The 22,385-nt window shown below is 47.3% G+C and overlaps 1 protein-coding gene across 3 annotated transcripts in view; it reads right to left on the minus strand.

Annotated features, from left to right (window-relative positions):
- Positions 1-15,888: 15,888 nt before the first annotated feature.
- LOC119966745 (lysophospholipid acyltransferase 2-like) overlaps positions 15,889-22,385 on the minus strand; it is a 96,628-nt gene continuing 90,131 nt past the window's right edge. For 2 of the 3 annotated variants that reach the window (XM_038798754.1, XM_038798755.1), the window contains 5 exons: positions 21,529-21,632; positions 21,201-21,265; positions 20,674-20,806; positions 17,969-18,120; positions 16,089-16,281 (listed from right to left, as the gene is read on the minus strand). In XM_038798754.1, coding sequence (XP_038654682.1) covers positions 16,089-16,281; positions 17,969-18,120; positions 20,674-20,806; positions 21,201-21,265; positions 21,529-21,632 — 647 coding nt within the window. Of the gene's footprint in view, positions 16,282-17,968; positions 18,121-20,673; positions 20,807-21,200; positions 21,266-21,528; positions 21,633-22,385 lie in introns of all 3 variants that reach the window. The other variant, XM_038798753.1, reaches the window with a different exon arrangement.

Raw genomic sequence — 22,385 nt, forward strand, 5'->3', positions numbered from 1 at the left:
CTCTTTTCTGGGGTTACAGGGATAGGGTGGGGAAGTGGGTCTAGGTAGGGTGTTCTTTCAGAGGGTCAATGCAGATTTGATGGACCGAATGGCCTCCTTCTGCACTGTAAGAATTCTAGATTTCTGTTTATGTTTCTGTAATGATTTCAGAAATAAAAATTTTGCTTTGTAACATATTTTATTGAGGCATTTGTGATTTTATAACAGTAACAGTAAACCATATACAAACAACTATAGACATAGTGCAACGATCCTCTCCCTCCCTCACAGGTGCCACTCAGAAATAAATGTTACAAGAAATTGATCCCATTTCTTTCAGAAATGAATACCTTGTATTAAAGAAATAAAACTGGATCATGAGCAATCTCTAGTTAAACTGTCCAGAATTAAGAACGCACCATTGTTAGAGGATAGGATTTTATTTATGTTTAGCTGTTTGATCTGGTCCTCAAAATCAACCAAATCTTGAGATGTTGAGGTCAAGTGTTCTGTTGCGCGTATTGTTCATGCAATAATACTTAGGCATACAGTTAAACAACAGGATTCGCATCATGTTTGTGGGGATTCAAATGTTCCAGTAGCCTTGTTTTTTTTTCCTTTTAAATATTATTATTAAGACATTTATGTTAACAGTAAATACAAACACAAGAGCAAGAACAAACAGGAACATCACAATAAATAACCAGCTAAACAACACCGCAACCCCCCCCCCCCCCCCCCCCCCCCCCGCCCCGCCATTCCTCTCCTTCTGTCCTGCCTTCCCCATTTTAACCCTTTTATTCCCCCCGCACCCCCCGCCCGCCCACCTGTGCTGACACCTCAATCCTCCTTGAAAAAGTCGATGAACGGCTTCCACCTCCAGGCAATCCAATTGATCGACCCTCTTAAGACAAACTTGATTTTCTCCAGCCTTAGGAGCTCCACCAGATCGCTCACCCATACCCCAGATTTCGGTGGCCCTCAAACAAAATCCTTCTCCGGGCTATCAGGGAGGCAGCGGCCTCTCTCGCCCCCCTGGACTCATGGATCCTCTGGCACTCCGACTATCGCCACTTCTGGACTCGGGATCACTTTCACCCTCAACACCTCGGACATTATATCCACGAACCCTTGTCAGAGCCCCTTCAGTTTCGGACATGTCTGGAATATTTGAACATGGTTCCCAGGCCTCCCCACGCACCACCCATACCTATCTTCGGCCCTCTCAAAACACTTACTCATCCTAACCCTACCCCCAATACACACTTCCTAACCATGTCTACCCAATGGTAGCTGCCCAATAATAATTCATTATATTTGGCAATGCCAGCCCACTCCAATAACACTTTCTCAACCCGTGCGGTTTTCCCTGCCCACACAAATCCCGAAATCAAAGAGTTGACTTTCTCAAAGAATGATTTTGTGATGAAGATCGGGAGGTTCTGAAAAAGCCTCGGCAGCACAGTCAATTTCACTGTCTGCACTCGCCCTGCCAGTGACAGTGGCAGCACATCCCACCTCTTAAAATCCCCTTTCATGTGCTCCACCAAACGAGCCAGATTCAGCTTATGCAGCTGTGCACATCCCACACTATCTGGATGCCCAAGTACCTGAAGCTCGTCCCCACCACCTTCAATGGCAGCTCTCCAAACCTCCTCTCCTGCTCCCTGGCCTCGATCGGGAATACCTCACTCTTCCCCATATTTAGCTTCTATCTGGGAAACCGGCCAAACTACTCAAGTATATGCATGATTCCCTCAATATCTCCCAATGGGTCCGAAATATACAGCAACAGGTCGTCAGTATACATCGAGACCCTTGCTCAACCATCCCCCCTCCAACGCAATCCCTCTCCAACTCCTCGACGCTTTAAGTGCCATTGCCAATGGCTCTATGCCAAGGCAAAAAGCAACAGAGAGAGTGGGCACCCATGCCTTGTCCCACGCTGTAAACCGAAGTAATCCAAACCCATCCGATTCATTCGAACGCTCGCTACCGGCGCCTTGTACAACAGCCAGACCCAGTCCACAAACCCCTGCCCGAACCCAAACCATCCTAACACGTCCCACAAATACTCCCACTCCACCCGATCCAAAGCCTTCTCTGCATTCATTGCCGTACCAGCCTCCCCGGACAGGCGCCGGAATGTGGCGACTAGGGACTTTTCACAGTAACTTCATTGAAGCCTACTCGTGACAATAAGCGATTTTCATTTCATTTCATTTCAATGACACCTCCACATCCTGTCCCTCCGAGGCACGTTTAATAGTCTTGTGACATTTGCTGACAATTGCCTCTCCTTTACAAACCCCGTCTGGTCTTCCCCTATCAGCCCCGGCACACAATCCTCGATACGCAAGGCCAGGATCTACGCCAGCAACTTAGTGTCCACATCTAACCGTGATCTCGGGCGGTATGACCCACACTGATCCAGATCTTTATCGTTCTTCAATATTAGGGATATGGACACCTGTGATAATGTAGGGGGTAGCTCCCCCTTTTCCCTCGTCTCATTATATGCCCTCACCAGCAGAGGCCCCAGGTATCCCCCAAACGTCTTATAAAATTCCCCAGGGAACCCATCTGGGTCCAGGGCCTTCCCTGCCTGCATTGCCCCCCTACTCTCCATCACCACCATCAGCCCAACGGGGGCTCACAACCCCTCCACCTACTGTATTGTTGTTGACCAAACCCTTCAAATCCTAGATTATCATTATCATTTGCCACCCTATATTTTTCTTCTACCTGGATGATGTGATCTGCTGTCCACAACTCCACAGCTAAAGGTGAAAATAACTCTATGTAAGGAGAACCAATCACAACACATGCCTCAGTCAGATTCAGTTAATATGCTGCCTTCCTCAACAACAAACTATATAAAACTAAACTGAAATAACTCAATACGGCTCGTGCTGTATGAATAGCCCAAGTGTAACTGTCTCTAACTCTGTTTGCGTGCGTTATTGAGCACTAATTTAATTTAAGCCCTAAACAGAAAGTGAATACTTTGCACAGATGTCTTGACCTTACAGCATCTGGAACAGACCCTTCGGCCCTCCCAGCCTGCGCTGATCCAGATCCCTTATCTAAACCAGTCGCCTATTTTCCAAGGATCTACTTCCCTCTGTTCCCCGCCCGTTCATATATCTGTCCAGATGCATCTTAAATGATGCTATCGTGCCCGCCTCTACCACCTCTGCTGGCAAAATGTTCCAGGCACCCACCACCCTCTGCGTAAAAACCTTCCCACGCACATCTCCCTTAAACTTTCCCCCTCTCATCTTGACATCATGACCCCTTGTAATTGACACCCCCACTCTTGGAAAAAGCTGGTTGCTATCCACCCTGTCCATACCTCTCATAATTTTGTAGACCTCAATCAGGTCCCCTCTCAACCCCCATCTTTCCAACGAAAACAATCCTAATCTACTCAACCTTTCTTCATAGCTAGCACCCTTCATACTAGGCAACATCCTGGTGAACCTCTTCTGCACCCTCTCTAAAGCATCCACATCCTTCTGGTAATGTGGCGACCAGAACTGCACGCAGTTTTCCAAATGTGGCCTAACCAAAGTCCCATACAACTGTAACATGACCTGCCGACTCTTGTACTCAATACCCCGTCCGATGAAGGCAAGCATGCTGTACGCCTTCTTGACCACCCTATCAACCTGCGTTGCCACCTTCAGGGTACAATGGACCTGAACTCCCAGATCTCTCTGTACATCAATTTTCCCCAGGACTCTTCCATTGACCATATAGTCCACTCTTGAATTTGATCTTCCAAAATGCATCACCTCGCATTTGCCTGGATTGAACTCCATCTGCCATTTCTCTGCCCAACTCTCCAATCTATCTATATTTTGCTGTATTCTCTGACAGTCCTCCTCGCTATCTGCAACTTCACCAATCTTAGTATCATCTGCAAACTTGCTAATCAGACCACCTATACCTTTGTCCAGATCATTTATGTATATCACAAACAACAGTGGTCCGAACACGGATCCCTGTGAACACCACTAGTCACCTTTCTCCATTTTGAGACACTCCCTTCCACCACTACTCTCTGTCTCCTGTTGCCCAGCCAGGTCTTTATCCATCTAGCTAGTACACCCTGAACCCCATACGACTTCACTTTTTCCATCAACCTGCCATGGGAAACTTTATCAAACGCCTTACTGAAGTCCATGTATATGACATCTACAGCCCTTCCCTCATCAATCAACTTTGTCACTTCCTCAAAGAATTCTATTAGGTTTGTAAGACATGACCTTCCCTGCACAAAACCATGCTGCCTGTCAATGATAAGTCTATTTTCTTCCAAAATGTGAATAGATCCTATCCCTCAGTATCTTCTCCAACAGTTTGCCTACCACGGACGTCAAGCTCACAGGTCTATAATTCCCTGGATTATGCCTGCTACCCTTCTTTTTTTAAAATTTAGAATACCCAATTATTTTTTTTTCCAATTAAGGGGCAATTTAGTGTGGCCAATCCACCTACCCTGCACATCTTTTGGGTTGTGGGAGTGAAACCCACGCAAACTGCTACCCTTTTTAAAAAAAATTTAGATTAGCCAATTATTTTTTCCAATTAAGGGGCAATTTAGCGTGGCCAATCCATCTACTCTGCACATTTTTGGGTTGTGGGGGCGAAACCCACGCAGACACGGGGAGAATGTGCAAACTCCACACGGACAGTGACCCAGAGCCTGGATCAAACCTGGGACCTCAGCGCCGTGAGGCGGTTGTGCTAACCACTAGGCCACCGTGCTGCCCTTACTGCTACCCTTCTTAAACAAAGGCACAACATTATCAATTCTCCAGTCCTCCGGGACCTCACCCGTGCTCAAGGATGCTGCAAAGATATCTGTTAAGGCCCCAGCTATTTCGTCCCTCGCTTCCCTCAGTAACCTGGGATAGATCCCATCTGGTCCTGGGGACTTGTCCACCTTAATGCCTTTTAGAATACCCAAAACCTCCCCCTTCCTTATGACGACTTGACCTAGAGTATTTAAACATCCATCCCTAGCCTCAACATCCGTCATGTCCCTCTCCTTGGTGAATACCGATGCAAAGTACTCATTAAGAATCTCACCCATTTCCTCTGACTCCACGCATAAATTCCCTCTTTTGTCTTTGAGTGGGCCAATCCTTTCTCTAGTTATCCTCTTGCTCCTTATGTATGAATAAAAGGCTTTGGGATTTTCCTTAACCCTGTTAGCCAAAGATATTTCATGACCCCTTTTAGCCCTCTTTATTGCCCGTTTGAGATTCATCCTACTTTCCCGATATTCCTCCAAAGCTTCATCAGTTTTGAGTCGCCCTGATCTTATGTATGCTTCCCTTTTCATTTTAGCTAGTCTCACAATTCCACCCATCATCCATGGTTCCCTAATCTTGCCATTTCTATCCCTCATTTTCACAGGGACATGTCTGTCCTGCACTCTAATCAACCTTTCCTTAAAAGACTCCCACATTTCAAATGTGGATTTACCCTTAAACAGCTGCTCCCAATCCACATTCCCTAGCTCCTGCCAAATTTTGTTATACTCGGCCTTTCCCCAATTTAGCACTCTTCCTTTAGGACCACTCTCGTCTTTGTCCATGAGTATTCTAAAACTTACGGAATTGTGATCACTATTCCCAATGTAATCACCGACTGAAACTTCAACCACCTGGCCGGGACCATTCCCCAATACCAGGTCCAGTATGGCCCCCTCCCGAGTTGGACTATTTACATACTGCTCTAAAAAACTCTCCTGGATGCTCCTTACAAACTCTGCTCCATCTACGCCTCCAACACTACACGAGTCCCATTCAATGTTGGGGAAGTTAAAATCTCCCATCACAACCACCCTATTGCTCCTACATTTTTCTATAATCTGTCTGCATATTTGTACCTCTACTTCATGCTCGCTTTTGGGAGGCCTGTAGTAAAGCCCCAACAATGTTACTGCACCCTTCCTATTTCTTAGCTCTACCCATATTGCCTCAGTGCTCGAAACCTCCATCGTGCCCTCCTTAATCACAGCTGTGATATCATCTCTAACCAGTAATGCAACTCCTCCACCCCTTCTACCTCCCTCTCTATCCATCCTGAAGCATCTATACCCTGGGATATTCAGTTGCCAGTCCTGCCCTTCCCTCAACCAAGTCTCAGTAATACCAATAACATCATATTCCCAGGTACTAATCCAAGCCCTAAGTTCATCTGCCTTACCTGCTACACTTCTCTCGCATTAAAACAAATGCACCTCAGACCACCTGTCCCTTTGCGTTCATCATCTCTTCCCTGTCTACTCTTCCCCTTAGTCACATTGAGTTTATTATCTAGTACCTTACTGGCTTTAGTTGCTGCCTCTTTACTGACCTCTAACTTCCTAATCTGGTTCCCATCCCCCTGCCACATTAGTTTAAAACCTCCCCAACAGTGTTAGCAAAAGCACCCCCTGGGACATTGGTTCCAGTCCTGCCCAGGTGTAGACTATCCGGTTTGTAATGGTCCCACCACCCCAGAACCAGTTCCAATGTCCCAGAAATCGGAACCCCTCCCTCCTGCATCATCTCTCAAGCCACCTATTCATTCTGACTATTCTTGAATTTCTACTCTGACTGTTTCATGGCATTGGTAGCAATCCTGAGATTACACCTTTGAGGTCCTACTTTTTAAACTTATCTCCTAACTCCCTAAATTCTGATTGTAGGACCGCATCCCATTTTTTACCTATATCGTTGGGGCCTATATGCACCATGACAACTGGCTGTTCACCCTCCCCCTTCAGTATGTCCTGCAGCTGATCTGAGACATCCCTGACCCGTGCACCCGGGAGGCAACATACCATTCGGGAGTCTCGTTTTCGACCACAGAAACACCTGTCTACTCCCCTTACGATTGAATCCCCTATGACTATAGCCCTGCCAGTCTTTTGCCCACCCTTCTGTGCAGCGGAGCCAGCCACGGTGCCATGTGCCTGGCTGCGACTGCTAGTACGGTATACCTGTTTCGGAGGGAGATGACCGCAAGGGACACCTGCACTGTCTTCCTGCTCTTTCTCTGCCTTTTGGTCACCCATTCCCTGTCTCCCTCACCAATCCTAATCTGCGGTGTGACCAACTCACTGAACGTGCTATCCACGACCTCCTCAGCATCGCGGATGCTCCAAAGTGAGTCCATCCGCAGCTCCAGAGCCATCATGCGGTCTAACAGGAGCTGCAGCTGGATACACTTCCCGCACATGAAGGAGTCGGGGGCATCGGCCTCGTCCCTGAACTCCCACATTGAGCACAAGGAGCATAACACGGGTCTGGGATCTCCTGCCATTTTTACACTTTACCTTCACTGACTACAAATATAATATCAAATAATTAATAAGTGAAAGGAATAAGGATTTTTCTTACCAATCACAATACCTACCAACACACGAAGAGTTAAATTTCTCCCAGCTACTGCTAATTGGAGCACTTTCCTTACCAGCCAATCAGGTCACTGCTTTGCTGTGATGTCACTCTTCAAGGTAAGTTTTAAAGTTTTAAAGAGGTAAACTTACCTTTCCAACAGACCCCTGGTTACTGCTCCCGCCGAAAATCTGAAGGCCACTTCAGTATCTGAGGAATCGCGAATGGTGCTGAACTTCTGTAATCATCAGCAAACATCCTCACTTCTGACCTTACGATGGAAGAGAGGTCATTGATGAAGCAGCTGAGGTATTTGGGCCTAGGACACTACCCTGAGGAACTCCTGCAGTGATGTCCTAGAGCTGATTTGATGGATCACATTGACTCGAGTTTTTTGAGGCCTTCTTGATGCCACTTGGTCAAGGCCAGTCACTCTTACCTTACTGCTGGAGTTCAGCTCCTTAGTCCACGTTCGAACTAAATGTGGTCAGGAGCAGACTGATCCTGGCAGAACCCAAACTCAGCGTCAACGAGCAGGTTATTGCTAAACAAGTATCGCTTGATAACACTGTTTATGAATGTGGCGATATTAGTGATGCAGTGATGTGGTAATTAATGTTACGTGTGTTGCTGATGCACTGATCTTTAGATGAAAACAAGTAACAATGGGTGCTTTACTGTCAAGTGACCATGGGAACCTTTTTGACCAAACTGCATTGTTCTGCTGGTAATAACTAAAACAGTTCACATCAATCCATCATGTTGTTCCTTCACTAACGTATTGAAGTTAGGTTGGATTTTGCCATATTATTCCTAAAAATGATGACCAAAAGATTCGTACCCTCACTTTTCTGGTGGGCCTAAAAGATCCCCTGACATTATTTCAAGGAAAAGCTGAGGAATTCCTACTGATCCCTTGGGTTCTGACGAAGGGTCATATTCAACTCAAAATATTAACTCGCTTTTTTCTCTCCACAGAAGCTGCCTGAGCTGCTGAGTTTTTCCAGCACTTTCTCTTTTGGGCAGGATTTTCCATTCCTCCAACTACGTGTTTCTCGGCAGCACACTGTTCGTGATGGCGGATTCTCTACTCCCGCCGCTTGTCAATGGGATTTCCCACTGAAGCTACCCCACACTACCGGAAAGCCCGTGGGTGAGGGTGTGCTGCCGGGGGAAAAGAGGCAACCATGTGCCAGAGCCAACTGGACATTGCAGCGGCTCTCCTGAGCATGGCCCAGTCACAGCAGGCAATAGCTGGGAATGTCAGCAGCATTGCCCAGACGCTGGCTGATGTGGCACAGGCACAAAGGGAGGTGGCTCAGTCCCAGAGGGAGATGGCAGTCACTGGCTGATGTGACCCAAACCAGAAGGTGGTGGCACAGTTGCAGCGTGATGTGGCGCAGTCCCAGATGGAGATGGTCCACTCCCTGTGCTCCATGACCACGAGCATGCCGACCCTGGTCGAGGCCAGAGTGGGCCTCTATGACTGGCACGCCAAGTGGCGATGGAGCCTTAGGGGATACCTCCGCTCACACCCACATCCCACAGAGTAGCCCGGTGGCCATTGGGCACCACAGGGGAGGAGGAGATGATGGGACCCGTGCCAGTGACTCCCACAGGGGAGGTGCCGGAACACCACAACACCTCAGACACCCCCCTCCCCCCTCTTGTCATTGGTTCATCTGGTGGGCAGCGGGCAGAACAGGACAGCACTACACCACCTGGGATGCCCGAGCAGCAGCCATGTCCTTGCAGGCCCAGTCGCCCAGAAGACACCCGCCAATGGGACCCAGGTCACAGAGCGGGAATCACAGCAGACCACCTCCACACCTGCTGTACCATCTGGGGAACCACCTAGACGTAGCTTTAGGGTCCTTAAGGCCAGAAAGTTAGACACCAGTTAAGTTGGCACAGGTGCAGGGCACAGCTTAGTTTTAGGGGGCAGGGCACGTATCTGTAAATGTGTTGTCATATTAAACCCCTGTTAGGACTCTGACAACCTGCCTCAGTGTTCTGTCTGATGGGTGTGAGGAGTGGCTAGTCTGGGTTGGCCAAGGGGGGGGATGCGGAATGGGCAGACATTGTGGGTGGCCCAAGCATCTGAACTGCATCTTCAGAAGGCCGAAGCACTGTTCAATCATGCCCCTAGTCACTGTATGGGCATCGTTGTAGCAGGTCTCCGTGTTGGTCTGTGGCCTCCGGATAGGTGTCATCAGCAACAACCTCAGCGGGTAACCAGGAGCCAAACCTCAACCGGGGGGAAATCTTGAATATTTCAGGAATCGTCAAGTGTGCCGGGATAGAGACGTCATGCACATGGCCCCGGGTCGGGCACAGACGTGTATGATGCGCAGCTGATGGTCACATATCAGCTGCACATTCATCAAGTAGAATCCCTTTTGGTTTGTGTAGAGTGGCCTGCCATCTGCAGGTGCTCGTAGGGGGCATGCATCGCATCAATCACCCCTTGGACCCAGGGCATCCCGTCGATGGCAGCGAACCCCACTGCCCAGGCATCCTGGTGGGCTCAGTCCAATTGAAGTGGATGTATTGAGCTGTCTGGGGATTATAGGACCTCCAGGATGGCATGGATGCACCTGTACACCAAGTTCTGAGACATCTCCCCACTTGACACCTACAAGGACCCCATCACGTAAAAGTTCAGGGCGACTGTCACTTTGACAGCCACCAAGAGTGGGTGTCCTCCCCCATACCCCTTCTGTGCCAGGTACGCCCACCACGATTTTAGCATCGGAATCTATTCTCCACCCAATTGCGCTTCGCAATTTCAGAGTCAGCCAATGGAGAATCCCACCCGCAATGTTCTGACCTCAACTACGTCCTCTGGTAACGAATTCCACAGGTTCACCACTGTCTGGATGAAGAAATTTCTCCTCACCTCTATCCCTTTTTCATAGAATCCTTACAGTGCAGAAGGAGGCTTTCGATCGATCGCATCTACTCCAGCTCTTGCACCGTTAGAGCACCTACCTCGGCCCTATCTCCCGCTCCTATCCCCGCCATTTAGATTAAACCCTCCCCAATCACTCCAGAAAATACTCCCTCAGACATCAGTGTAACCCGTCCAGTTTGTACTGGTCCCACCTCGCCCCGAATCAGTCCCAATGCCCCAGGAAACTGAAACCCTACCCCTCACACCATCTCTTCAGCCATGTATTAATTCAATATATCTTGCTATTCCAACCTGACTAGCACGTGGCACTGGTAGCAATCCTGAGATCACTATTTTTGAGGTCCAACTTCCCAACCTTCTTTCCAACTCCCTATTATCACACATGCTGGCCCCGGTCACTAGAAATGTTCCCGGCTTCCCACATAGAGCAAGAAGGCTGAAGCTTTGAGCTCTCCTGCCATGACTTACCCCTTTAATTAAACCTTTGGAAGATGATACTTGATATTAGATTAGACCCAATTCACTTTGGCTCTTCTTTCCTTGTCCTCGTTACTACCAAAGATAGCCCTTACAGATTATAAACCACAAAATATCTTCCCAAACTATCCGTTCAATGGCATTACTTTCAAATGTCTACGTGGATGATCATTAACAGAAGAATGGTGTTGAACACCCATAACAACAATAACTTTTTATTTTTGATGCACCTATAATATAGTAAAATGCCCCAAGGAGCATCATCAAAAAAACTTGACACTGAGCCTGAGAAGGAGATATTGGGACCGATGATGAAAATTTGGCTAGCTCCTCAAAAAGAGGAGATTCGGAGATGATTGGAGGAAGTCCAGTGTTTAGGGCTGAGGCACCAAGATACATCTGTCAGTAGTGGAGCGACGGAAATCAGCGATGCACAAGGGACACAAGTGGAGGAACACAAGGATTTTGGATGGTTGTAGGACTGGAGGAAGCCAGAGAGCTGGGGAGAGATAAGGCCATGGAGGGATCCAAACATTGCCAGACCAGAAAGAGAAAACAAAAACAAAAACAACAGCCAGTTTCAAATATCAAAATTCTTATAAAAAAAAGCACAACACATCATTTATGTGATTTAAAACTTTTAGTGCACTTTTAAAAAAAAAGAATGAACACAATACAGTAATGTACTGTAAAACTATTTCAATGGACCTTTAGATTGACCTTCAGATTTGCTTTGTAACATAACTCATAAAGCAGCTTTCAGCGCAGTGAGATTAGTCAGGGCATAAAGGGTTAACAGTCACATTTTGCCAGACTCCTTCATTGACTCATTTGCTAGTGCAGGCACTATTTTGCCAGTAATAGGTTGTGAGATTCAGGAAGTTGCCAGGGAACCTCTCCGAATCTGAAAATAACAGATTCAAAGATATATGAAGCATAAGAGCTGTAAGGTATGAATGAAGGAGTTTAGCATCATTTTCTCTTTAAAAGCACATCTGCCACATTTCGGGGGAAGATCGAGAGTTCACGATGAGGCATTAGAGGAAAAAATGTTCAGCCCTTCCAAAACGTTGTTTGATCATTGCTTTCATCATTACATTTTTGTGGGATTTCCTTTGACCTGGTTCCAGGTAAAGATACAATATTATTTAGCACGAAAAATATTACTTGCATTGAAAAGAAGTGAACAGCAAATGGTTTCAAGAAAACTTGTTGCAAACACAGTGGATGCTCGTCGGCACCATCAAACACAAGGTCAAGACTGGGATAAAGAATAACACAGACATTTCCAAGAGTATCTGAGTGCCCCATCATCTGCCCCTTTCAATAATGCCCAAGAGCGCCAACCTCAGTCAATTTATCTTTTCACACTAACTTCACATGGACCTTAATCATCAACTAGTGTGAATCAAATGGTTTAGGCCAAAGCTGGACACCTGACTCAAAACACAATTTTATGATGAATTCAAAATAAAAGACACAGAAAAAGAAATGCACATCAGTCAGTTTTTTAAAATAAATTTAGATTACCCAATTATTTTTTCTATTAAGGGGCAATTTAGCGTGGCCAATCCACCTACTCTGCACATTTTTGGGTTGTGGGGGCGAAACCCACGCAGACACGGGGAGAATGTGCAAACTCCACACGGACAGTGACCCAGAGCCGGGATCGAACCTGGGACCTCAGCGCCGTGAGGCGGTTGTGCTAACCACTAGGCCACCATGCTGCCCTTCATCAGTCATGGTTAAGGTTGCAAATGGAATCAAACTCTGATCTGCATCGTTACATTGGGGAGGTTGAGCTCCTAATTGGAATGATTGCCAGAATATATTGTCAGTCAGTATACTCAGGTTCCTGTTCGCATCATGACCAGATAAAGGTCAAAGTTGTCACGGACAAAATGATGATGATGGCAAATATTTCATATACATGTCAAATATTCACAGTTTTTATTAATACTGTTACCAAAGGTGATGAATGAGATGACAAGTAGTTCACTGGTGTGAACTTAAAAGCAGTCACTCATTACACTCCCTCCGACATTGGTTGTTAGAAATTTTAGACATTATCCATCTAGTCCTGTTTTTAAAAAATCTACCTTTAATCGATTAGTTTGAGCAGAAATGGTGGAAGAGCCATTTGACATAACACAGTCAGTCCTTCTGCCCAACTGAAGATCAAGTACCAGCAAGAACTCTCATCTGGTTCTCTCCTCATCCCCTCCAATACAATCCAGTCTCAAGGAACCATGTCAATCATTCTGACTGGCTCATCAATGGTAAGCATGTAGCTGAAGTATCTTATCTTAAAGGTTACATTCACAGATACAACATGGTCATAGAAAACAGTTTTTAAATACACTTGCACAAAGATATTCCCAAAAGCACATCTTCCTGGATACCATTAAATTCAATTCCAATGGCTTATGGCCAGTTCAGATCCAATGATCAAACTGTAAAACTGATGCAGACATTAGTGATGACTCCAGTTCCAAGTCAGATAAAAAGAGCGTATCATTGAAAATCCAGAAATGCCCATAGGATAAAAATAAACCAGGGCTCTTTTCTCTTAAAAAGATAAGTCTGGTCGATGATCTATTGAAGTCTTTAAAATTGTGAAGGGTTGTGATTAATGTAGACATGGAGATGCTGTTTCCAGGTATTTTTGGGGGGGGGGGGGGGGGGGGGGGGGGTGGAGTGAGGTGGCGGGCGACAGAGGTGAAAGCTAAAGACCAGAAATGTAGTAAATATAACATTGTCTCGAATAAATCCAGTTTGCAATTCCAGAGGAACGTCTTTACTCAGAAACTGGTGTGAATGTGGAATTCACTACTGCAGGGAGTGATTGAGACGGACAGATACGTTGAAGGAGTAGCGAGATAGGTTCCTTTATTCCTCATAAACATGAGGACATGTTAAATTAGGACATGGGATTAGCTAATGGAAGGTTGGAGGAAACTTGTTTGTCTGCATGTAGAACCTGGCAGATTCATTTTGCATCTCAACTACACACCGAGTGACCCAGAGGAGAGCAGTGATTTTTGAAGTCGGCCATGTGAATTTACCCTCACCCCCTTCCTTGATCACTGTCACTCCTATTGAGGGGCAGATAACCCCCAGCTTCGTCATGTGATCATTACTGACATTGATATATTGCAGAATTGTGAATTTTAAACTATCTTTCTTTCTCTGTGTATATCTCGCTCATTCGCCATCACCCTCCCCCCCCCCCCCCCCCCCCCCCCACCCTTTGCCAAGTCACAGGTTCTTAGAATCATAAATGAGTCACCGCACTCCCAGAAGGCCACAGGCTGCACTCCCCTTTTGAGAGAGAGCTGACTGGTGGTGATTTAACCGGAGGGTCATCACATCTCAGGCGAGGGGCAAGGTTGAGAAGGCGGGCCGACATAAATAACTTCAGCTTGTAGCCCACGCCATTGGCGTCACTCTGCATCACGAACCAGCCATCCAGCCAACTGAGTTAACCAACCCCCAGAATCATAAAAGGAGGCGGCCATTTGGCTCATCCAGTCAGTGCTGACTCTTTCAAAAAGCTATCTGATTAATTCCACCCCATGTCCTTTCTCCGTGGCCTTGCACATTTTATCCCTTTCAATTAAATTCCCTTGTAAAAATTACTATTGAATCTACTTCCACTACCCTATCAGGCAATGCTTTCCAGATCATCATAATTAAATTAATTTTAAAAATACCTGTCTCCTCTCTGGTTCTTTAGCCAAATTGTACATCCTCTGGCTATGGATCTGCCAGTGGAAACACTTTCTCCCTGTTTGCGTTACCAAAATCTTTCATAATAAACCTTCTCTGTTCGAAGGGGAAAAGAAAAATGCAGCTTCTCCAGTCTCTCGACATGACAGAAATCACTCATCCTATTCCAGTGAAGTCTCTTCTGCACCCTCACCTCCAAAGGCCTTGACACCTTGCCTAAAATGTGGTGCCCAGAAATGGATGCAACACTTCAGCAGGAACCGCTGAACTAGTGTCTTATAACTGTTTAGCATAACTTCCTTGCTCCTGGATCCTTGATGTAGCATGTGTGACTCAAAGGGAAAGGGTGCTATGTTTTAAAGTCTAGGGTGGGATTTTCCAACCCTGGCTGTCACCGGCATGGTCCAATCCCAGCAAAAGTATATGAACGTTTGACTGGGCTGGCAGCTCCTGCAGCAGTTCCTGCCATGACGGGCCAAAAAATCGCAACCGTGGTCTGATATATTTAAGCCGCCAACTTTGGCATGTAGCTTTTCCAGGAGGAATGCTTTCAAAGCATCTACACCCGTCAAAGGCGCTGGTATGTACAGTGAGGCATTTCATTTCATTCCCTACCTGGCGGTCCGCCCGATTGAAATCTTGACCAGCTGCCCTTTGGGGAAGGCAGCAGTAGAAATTCCCAACGATCAGAAAATATTGGGAATTGGTTGGGGATGGGGATTTGCCCAATTGCAAGGGAAGGGTGGCTTGACAGGCTGGGGGAGAGGGTGGTGTTGGTTAGGGAGAGATGCAATCTTCCTAACTCAAAGTAGTAACTTACCTCCTCCATCCGACTACTCCTGCCTCCTTTTAGATGCCGTGCTTCCTGAATGCCAGGAAAACCATGCAGGAGGTGTTAATTTCAAATCACTACCAAAATACCAGGACAGGAGCCTCATTTAAATAGTATAATGTCACAGAGGCTTACTTAGACATCCTGCTATTTAGACATAGAACAGTACAGCACAGAAAAGGCCCTTCAGCCCTCGAAGTTGTGCCGAGCAATGATCACCCTACTCAAACCAACGTATCCACCCTATACCCGTAACCCAACAGCCCTCCCCCCCACCTTACTTTTTAGGACACTACGGGCAATTTAGCATGGCCAATCCACCTAACCCGCACATCTTTGGACTGTGGGAGGAAACCGGAGCACCCGGAGAAAACCCACGCACACACGGGGAGGACATTTAATGTGGGTTAAAGCACAAACATGGACCGGAGGGCGATAGATTCAGTTCGGGTTTTACGACTGAGGCAATTTTATCCCCCTCCTCCCCTCGATTCTCTCCCACCTATCATTGTCACAGCGGGTTTTAAAATACCACCACCCCCCCCCCTCCCCCGAGGTTTGATCATTGCACACTTCATCTCTCATGACCCAAAACCATTTTTTTCAGATAATACTGAATCAAGGAGCAGCTTTCAATAATATTGCGAATAACATTAATGATATTAGAAATGAGACGATTTCTTTGGCTGCTTATGCTTGTATAAAATAGTCCATCAAAAGTTCTGCTTGCTCCCTTAAGTTCTTGGTGTCCCTTTCCCCATTAGTCAATCCTCATTTGATGGTTTTGGTAGCTGTCCACAAGTGCTCGTCCGTTCTGTTGCCCATTGCAATGGTGCATTATCACCGTTTGTTTAGTCACTAGGAGCTTCTGTTCCTTTGATGTACAGCTTGGTTTCTTTGGCAACACCAGGATAAGAATAAATGCGATGATATGTAAACCGAAGTACCAGGTCCTGAAAGGACAAAATACACATATTGAATTCATAGAACCTTACATTTAACCTATCATGCCTCTTCCAGCTCTTTGAAAGATTAGACTCCAGAGACAGGAGATTGTCAGGGTGACCAACTCTTGAAGGGAGAGGGAGAGTTTGGGGGACTAGAAAGTTAACTGCTAAATTCAAAGGGAGAAAATATACAGCATCAGCAGGTTCATGGAGGCTCAAATGGATTGCTCAGATAAAGGGCTATGCCCACCACAACATCTAGTATAAAATATTTTATTTCAGCCTCCTGAACGCCATCGTGTTGTGCACACTGCTACCTTGAAGCTTGATGCTGCAGATGCTCCTTGCTGCCTCCCCAACACTCACACACACCACTGCCCAACTCCCGTCCCCTCCCCCTGACAGACATACTCAGCAGAGTTTCCCCAAACCACCATGCCCCAGCTCATTCAGCAACCCTTCACTCCTCCATCCCCTTGGGCCTGCCTGGAACACCTCCTTCTCTAGCCTGGCCGCCTTCCTCCTCAGACCCTTGAGGGTCACCGCCACACCCAACACCAGACTCTCCCAGAAATCTCATTGAGAAGCTACAGGAAGAGTGAATGCTGCTGCCAGTGAATGGTGAGCCACCGAGAAACACATGGCAGGTGGACCGGAGAATCCCTTCCAAAGAGTTCTGCTCTTTCCAAGCATAAAATGTGATTATTACCAACATCTGGGGGCGGGATTCTCCCCTACCCGGTGGGACGGGGGGTCCCAGCGTAGCAGAGTGGCGCCAACCACTCCGGCGTTGGGCCTCCCCAAAGGTGCGGAATTCTCCGCACCTTTGGAGGCCAAGCCCTCACATTGAGGGGCTAGGCCAGCGGCGGTGTGGTTGGCACCACGCCGACTGGCACCAAAACTGGCACAACGGCCTTTGACGCCCGCCGCCCGCCGCTGGCCGAAAGGCCTTCGCCGGTTCGCGCATGCGCCGGTCCACCACCGGCCCATGCACGCTGGGGGATTCTCTTCCGCCTCCGCCATGGTGGAGGCCGTGGCGGTGGCGGAAGAAAAAGTGTACACCCACGGCACTGGCCCGCCCGCCGATCGGTGGGCCCCGATCGTGGGCCTGGCCACCGTGGGGGCACCCCCGGGGTCCAATCGGCCAGCACCCCCCCCAGGACCCCGGGGGCCGCTCACGCCGCCGATCCCGCCACCACCAGAGGTGGTTCAAACCACGGCGGCAGGATTGGCCTCTCAGCGGTGGGACTTCGGCCCATCACGGGCCGGAGAATCGCCGCAGGGGTCACGCCGACCGGCGGGGCGCGATTCCCGCCCCCGCCAATTCCCGGGTGGCGGAGAATTTCTGCCACGGCGGGGGCGGGATTTTCGCCAACCCTGCGGGGGATCGGAGAATTTCGCCCCTGGAAACAAAATAACAAGAACATATTGCACTTTTCACTGCCATCTGAAATGACCTAGCAAGCTATTCAGTTCAAGGGCAATTAAGGAATTGCAACAAATGCTGGCCTTGTCAGTGCATCCCACATACTGTGATAGGGTAATAAGAAAGATGCCCTCATTACTACATATTTACTGGTTATTAATAACAGGGCCTTAAGTTGCCTATACTACATTCTGCTGTCCTTGATAGCAAGGGACATAAATAACAAATCACTTTGAACTATTTTGTTACTTGGGCTCATTGACTCACCTGTAAAACTTGATTGATGAGTCCACAAATGGAAGGACAAATGGTGCCACAATATAACTCACAACCATCTGTGTAGTAGCCCATGTCACTACGTCATAGAATGCCTTGCGTGTTGGCGAAACTAGGAAACGGGGCCTCAGATTGTTTCTAACCTGAATAAAAACAAACACACACAGGAACAAAATTCAGCTTTTTGAGGAAATGGAATTAAGAGTCAGATCGGCTGCGGTCTAATCGAATGGTGAAGTTCAAGAGGAGAACGTCTAGACCATTTCTTGTTTCTACGTTCTGAGGTCTCTGCCCTATTCCAATTGTGGCCTGTTCCATATCCCCCATTTTCATTCTCTGGCAGCCCGGCCTTCACTTTCCTAGATGCTAAGCTTTAGAATTCCCACTGAAACCTCTTCTCTACCTGTTTCCTCCTTGAAGATGCTTTCTAAAACCCGACCTCTTTAAGCAAGTTGTTAGTTCAGTGCCCTATATCCCCTCATGTGGCTAAGTGTTAAATTTGTTTGATAATCACCCCTCTGAAGTGTCTAGCAGCATTTAACTGTGTTAAAAGTGCTACATAAATGCAATATGTTGCTGTTATTCTCTTTAATCGGCTCTTTAATCAACCATTTTCTTTCTCCAGAATCTTTTGTTTACCCCCTAGTTGCCCTTGAGAAGGTGGAGAGCTGCCTTCTTGAACTGTTCTAGTTCATGTGGTGTAGGTACACCCACAGTGCTGTTACAAAGGGAGCTGGGGGGTTTTGATCCATCAACAGGGAAGGAATGGTAATATATGTCAGGATGGTAAGTGTTTTGAAGGGAAACTTGCAGGTGTTCCCAAGTGTCTGCTTTCCTCATCTTTCTAGATGGTAGCGGTCTAAGTGATTATTATTATTATTATTGTGGGTTTGGAAGGTGCTGGCAAAGAAACCATGGCAATTTGCTGCAGTGCAGCTCATGGATGATACATACAGCAGCCAGGGTGCGCTGGTGGTGAAGAGAGTGAAAGTTTAAGGCGGTGGATGGGATGCTGAGCGAGTGGGTTGCTCTGTCCTGGATAGTGTCAAGCTTCTTGAATGTTGTTGGAGCTGCACTCATCCAGATAAATGGAAAGTATTCCATCACACTCCTGACTTGTGCCTTGTAGATGGTGGGAAGGTTACTGAGGAGATGAGTTACCTGCCAGAGAATATCCGGCCTCTGACCTATTCTGCTAGTCACAAGAAGCAATCTTTTGAAGCAATTGCTTGTTGCAGCCATTGTACAAGTCGCCGCACCCTTCACTCTGAACCTTTAGTTTTGTTTAAAATGTGTTTACGGGATGTGGGTGCCGTCAGTTAGGCCAGCATTCATTTCCCATCTCTGACTGCCCTGGAGAAGGAGGTGATGAACTGCCTTCTTGAACTGCTGCAGTCCATGTGGTGAAGGTACAAGAGCGCTCTTTGGATCTCCAGCATCCATTCAACTTTGTTCCACCATCATTGGTCTTAGCTCTGCTTCCCAACTCCATGTCTGGCTCCATCTCCCATTGCTTTGATTTCATTGACTTTATTTCAAATCAACAGACACCTCTCTCGTTTCTTTTCTCCAATTCTGCTCTGAATCATTTTTCTCATGGTTTAATTTGTGTTTTAAAAAAAAATAATCTGACAGAGTACCCCAGTGATAAATACAGACCAGATCTTCCGACCATAAACAGCACATTACAACAGAGACAGCTCTCCATAAGAAGACCATTGTTTGTAAAATTCTTCCCTCTCGGTCAGGTTGTGAGATTAAGTCACATTCCAAAAAGCTGAGCACAAAATCTAGGCTGATATTCCATACAGTACTGAGAGGGGGGCTGGACTGTCGGACGTGCTGTCTTTCAGATGAGGTATTAAATTGCGATGCCATCAGCCTCTCAGGTGAATGTCAGAGATCATTCACCTCAAATAAGAACAGGAGAGTTCTCCCCAATATCTTGGCCAACATTTATCCCTCAACCAACATCAAGAGGGACAGATGACAGATTATAAGATCATTATCACATTGCTATTGGTGGGAACTTGTTGGGTACCAACTGGCTATTGCCTTTCCTATACTTCAACAGTGACTTTATTTCAAAAGTGCTTCATGTGACTGTAACGAGCTCTGGGGCATTCGGAGGTTGTGAATGGCGCTATTTAAATGCGAGTGCATATGGGGTACGATAGTGAAGTTGTAACTTGCAGGCAAACACACTGCTCCCAGAATTTGGGAAAGGGTTGATGATTTTCATTCCATCCTAGGACTGGTTGGGGGAGGGGGGGGGGGGGGGAAGAGGAGTGGCTCTGCAATGGGGAAGAAGTCAGACCCCAGGTGTGATTCTCTGCCCCACCGCCATGGCTGGCGCGGAGAAGACAACCCCCTGCGCATGCGCCAAAATACGCCGGCCGGTCTGCGCATGCACGAGATCACGTCGATCCTTCGGATTTGCACAAACGCGCGCCGTCCCTTCAACACTGGCTGGAGTGGTGCCAACTCCTCCGGCGTCCACCTAGCCCCCGAGACAGGTGAGAATTCCTCACCTTGGGGGCCCATTGACGCCGGAGGCGTTGGAGCTGGTTTTCCCGCTGGCGTGGGGACTTAGTTCCCAGAAGGGAGAATGCCGGCCCCAGATCTTTCAGTGTCTATAACTCTTTTGGTATAACTATACTGCAGAACACCAGCCCAAGCTATCCAGCGTCACTTACTGTTCTTGCTGCCAGTGTCATGAGCATGCCTGTCATGAAAGTGGAGTAATAGCCAGGATAAACACCATGCCATATTGCAGATAGAAAGAATGTCACCAACGTGGGATTGAATGGACATCGATCATAGCAGACTCTAATGGGAGACAACAGCAGCATTGATTAGTAACATTTAGCATCATATTCTATCATGGAACGACAAAGCACAGAAGGGGCCATTCAGTCCATCATGCCTGTGTATGCTCTTCAGTAAAATCATCTAATTAATTCCACTCCCTTTTTCCGCATGGCTCTAAATATTTTCCTTTGAGTACATAGCCGATTTCCTTCTGGATTTTACTGTTGCAACTGGTCCTGGGAAGAGACTTGCAGACAATGCATTCTTGAATCACAATACCTTGTGTAAAATTTAATCATCCACATTCCCTCCTCCTCGCACCTCCCTCCCGCCACCACCACCAACCTAGGACAATAAAATGGTCTGAAGCAGACTAGGATCTTATGCTGTGCTGTAGACCAGAACTACCTACTCTTTGAGCCACAGTGCTGTTTGTATGTTCCAATTGTCAATAAACATCTTCAGGCTTGTTGCAAACTGAAAAATAAAAGCATCAATAAATTATAGTTCAGCCATTTTGCGGTAAAGGTGTGTGTGTATGGGGTGGACGAGGGTGTAAATCTGTGTGAGTGTGGGTAAATATCTGGGCACATTTGTACCTAGATTATTTGTGGGTTATGAAGCGTGTGTGTAGATGCGATTGTGTAGGGGTGTGTGTGTAGGTGTGTGAGTGTGTGTGGATAGGTGTGTGTGTGTGAGTGTGAGCATTCATTTTGCATGTGTACATTTTCAGTTCGTACCTCTACTTTGGCGATGTTAAGATTGGAGACCAGGTCCCAGCGTGGATTACCGCGACTGTCATACCCACTGAATCCAAATCCGGCAGCATTATTGACGGCATCAGCTATGTGCAAAACAAACACAGTCACAACCAGTCCCATCAATCCTGTGCCTACAAACCAGCAGCTGCAGTCAAGTAACACATCCAAACAAAACTATTTTTCAACGTATACACTGGGTATCAACATGGTTCAGTAATAGCACACTCACATCTGGGCAAGAAGGTTGGAAGTTCAAATTCTACTCCAGGAACTTAAATACGAAACATAGGCTAACAGGTCAGTGAGGGAGTGAGCATCGTTAAAGGTCCTGGACGGGATTCTCCCTCGGCCAACACCAGAATTGGGAAACGCAATTGGGCGGAGAATCGGTTTTGACGGCGGAATCGTGGTGGGCGCAGTTTCACGCAATTCTCCGGTGCCTTGACGGTGGCATCAATGCATTCCACTCCACACATACAGTAAAAGCCTTTGGCATAACATTAGCGGGCCCGACCCCATATTCACCGGGACCTCCGCAATGCTTCTCCTCCACTGGGACGAATTCCCAACGGCGCAGTTCACTTGTGCTTTTAAAAATTGTGAAACAAGCACCAGGGCTGCTGAGGGAGAGAGGCGGGGTACGGAAAGTATGCAACATTGTCATAGTTTGCTGACAGCTGTGTCACTGCCCGGGGACTTCTACTAGGGCCAGGGGGGAGGATAGCTGGGATGGTCAGGGGGTGGGTTGTGGGGTTGGCATGGACAGGCACAGAACACCATTCCCGCAGTCTGCAAGGCAGCCATATAGCTGGGCACGCCGCTGACTGCCCATTGTG

Source organism: Scyliorhinus canicula, chromosome 1 (assembly GCF_902713615.1).
Source record: "Scyliorhinus canicula chromosome 1, sScyCan1.1, whole genome shotgun sequence".
Taxonomy (NCBI): Eukaryota; Metazoa; Chordata; class Chondrichthyes; order Carcharhiniformes; family Scyliorhinidae; genus Scyliorhinus; species Scyliorhinus canicula.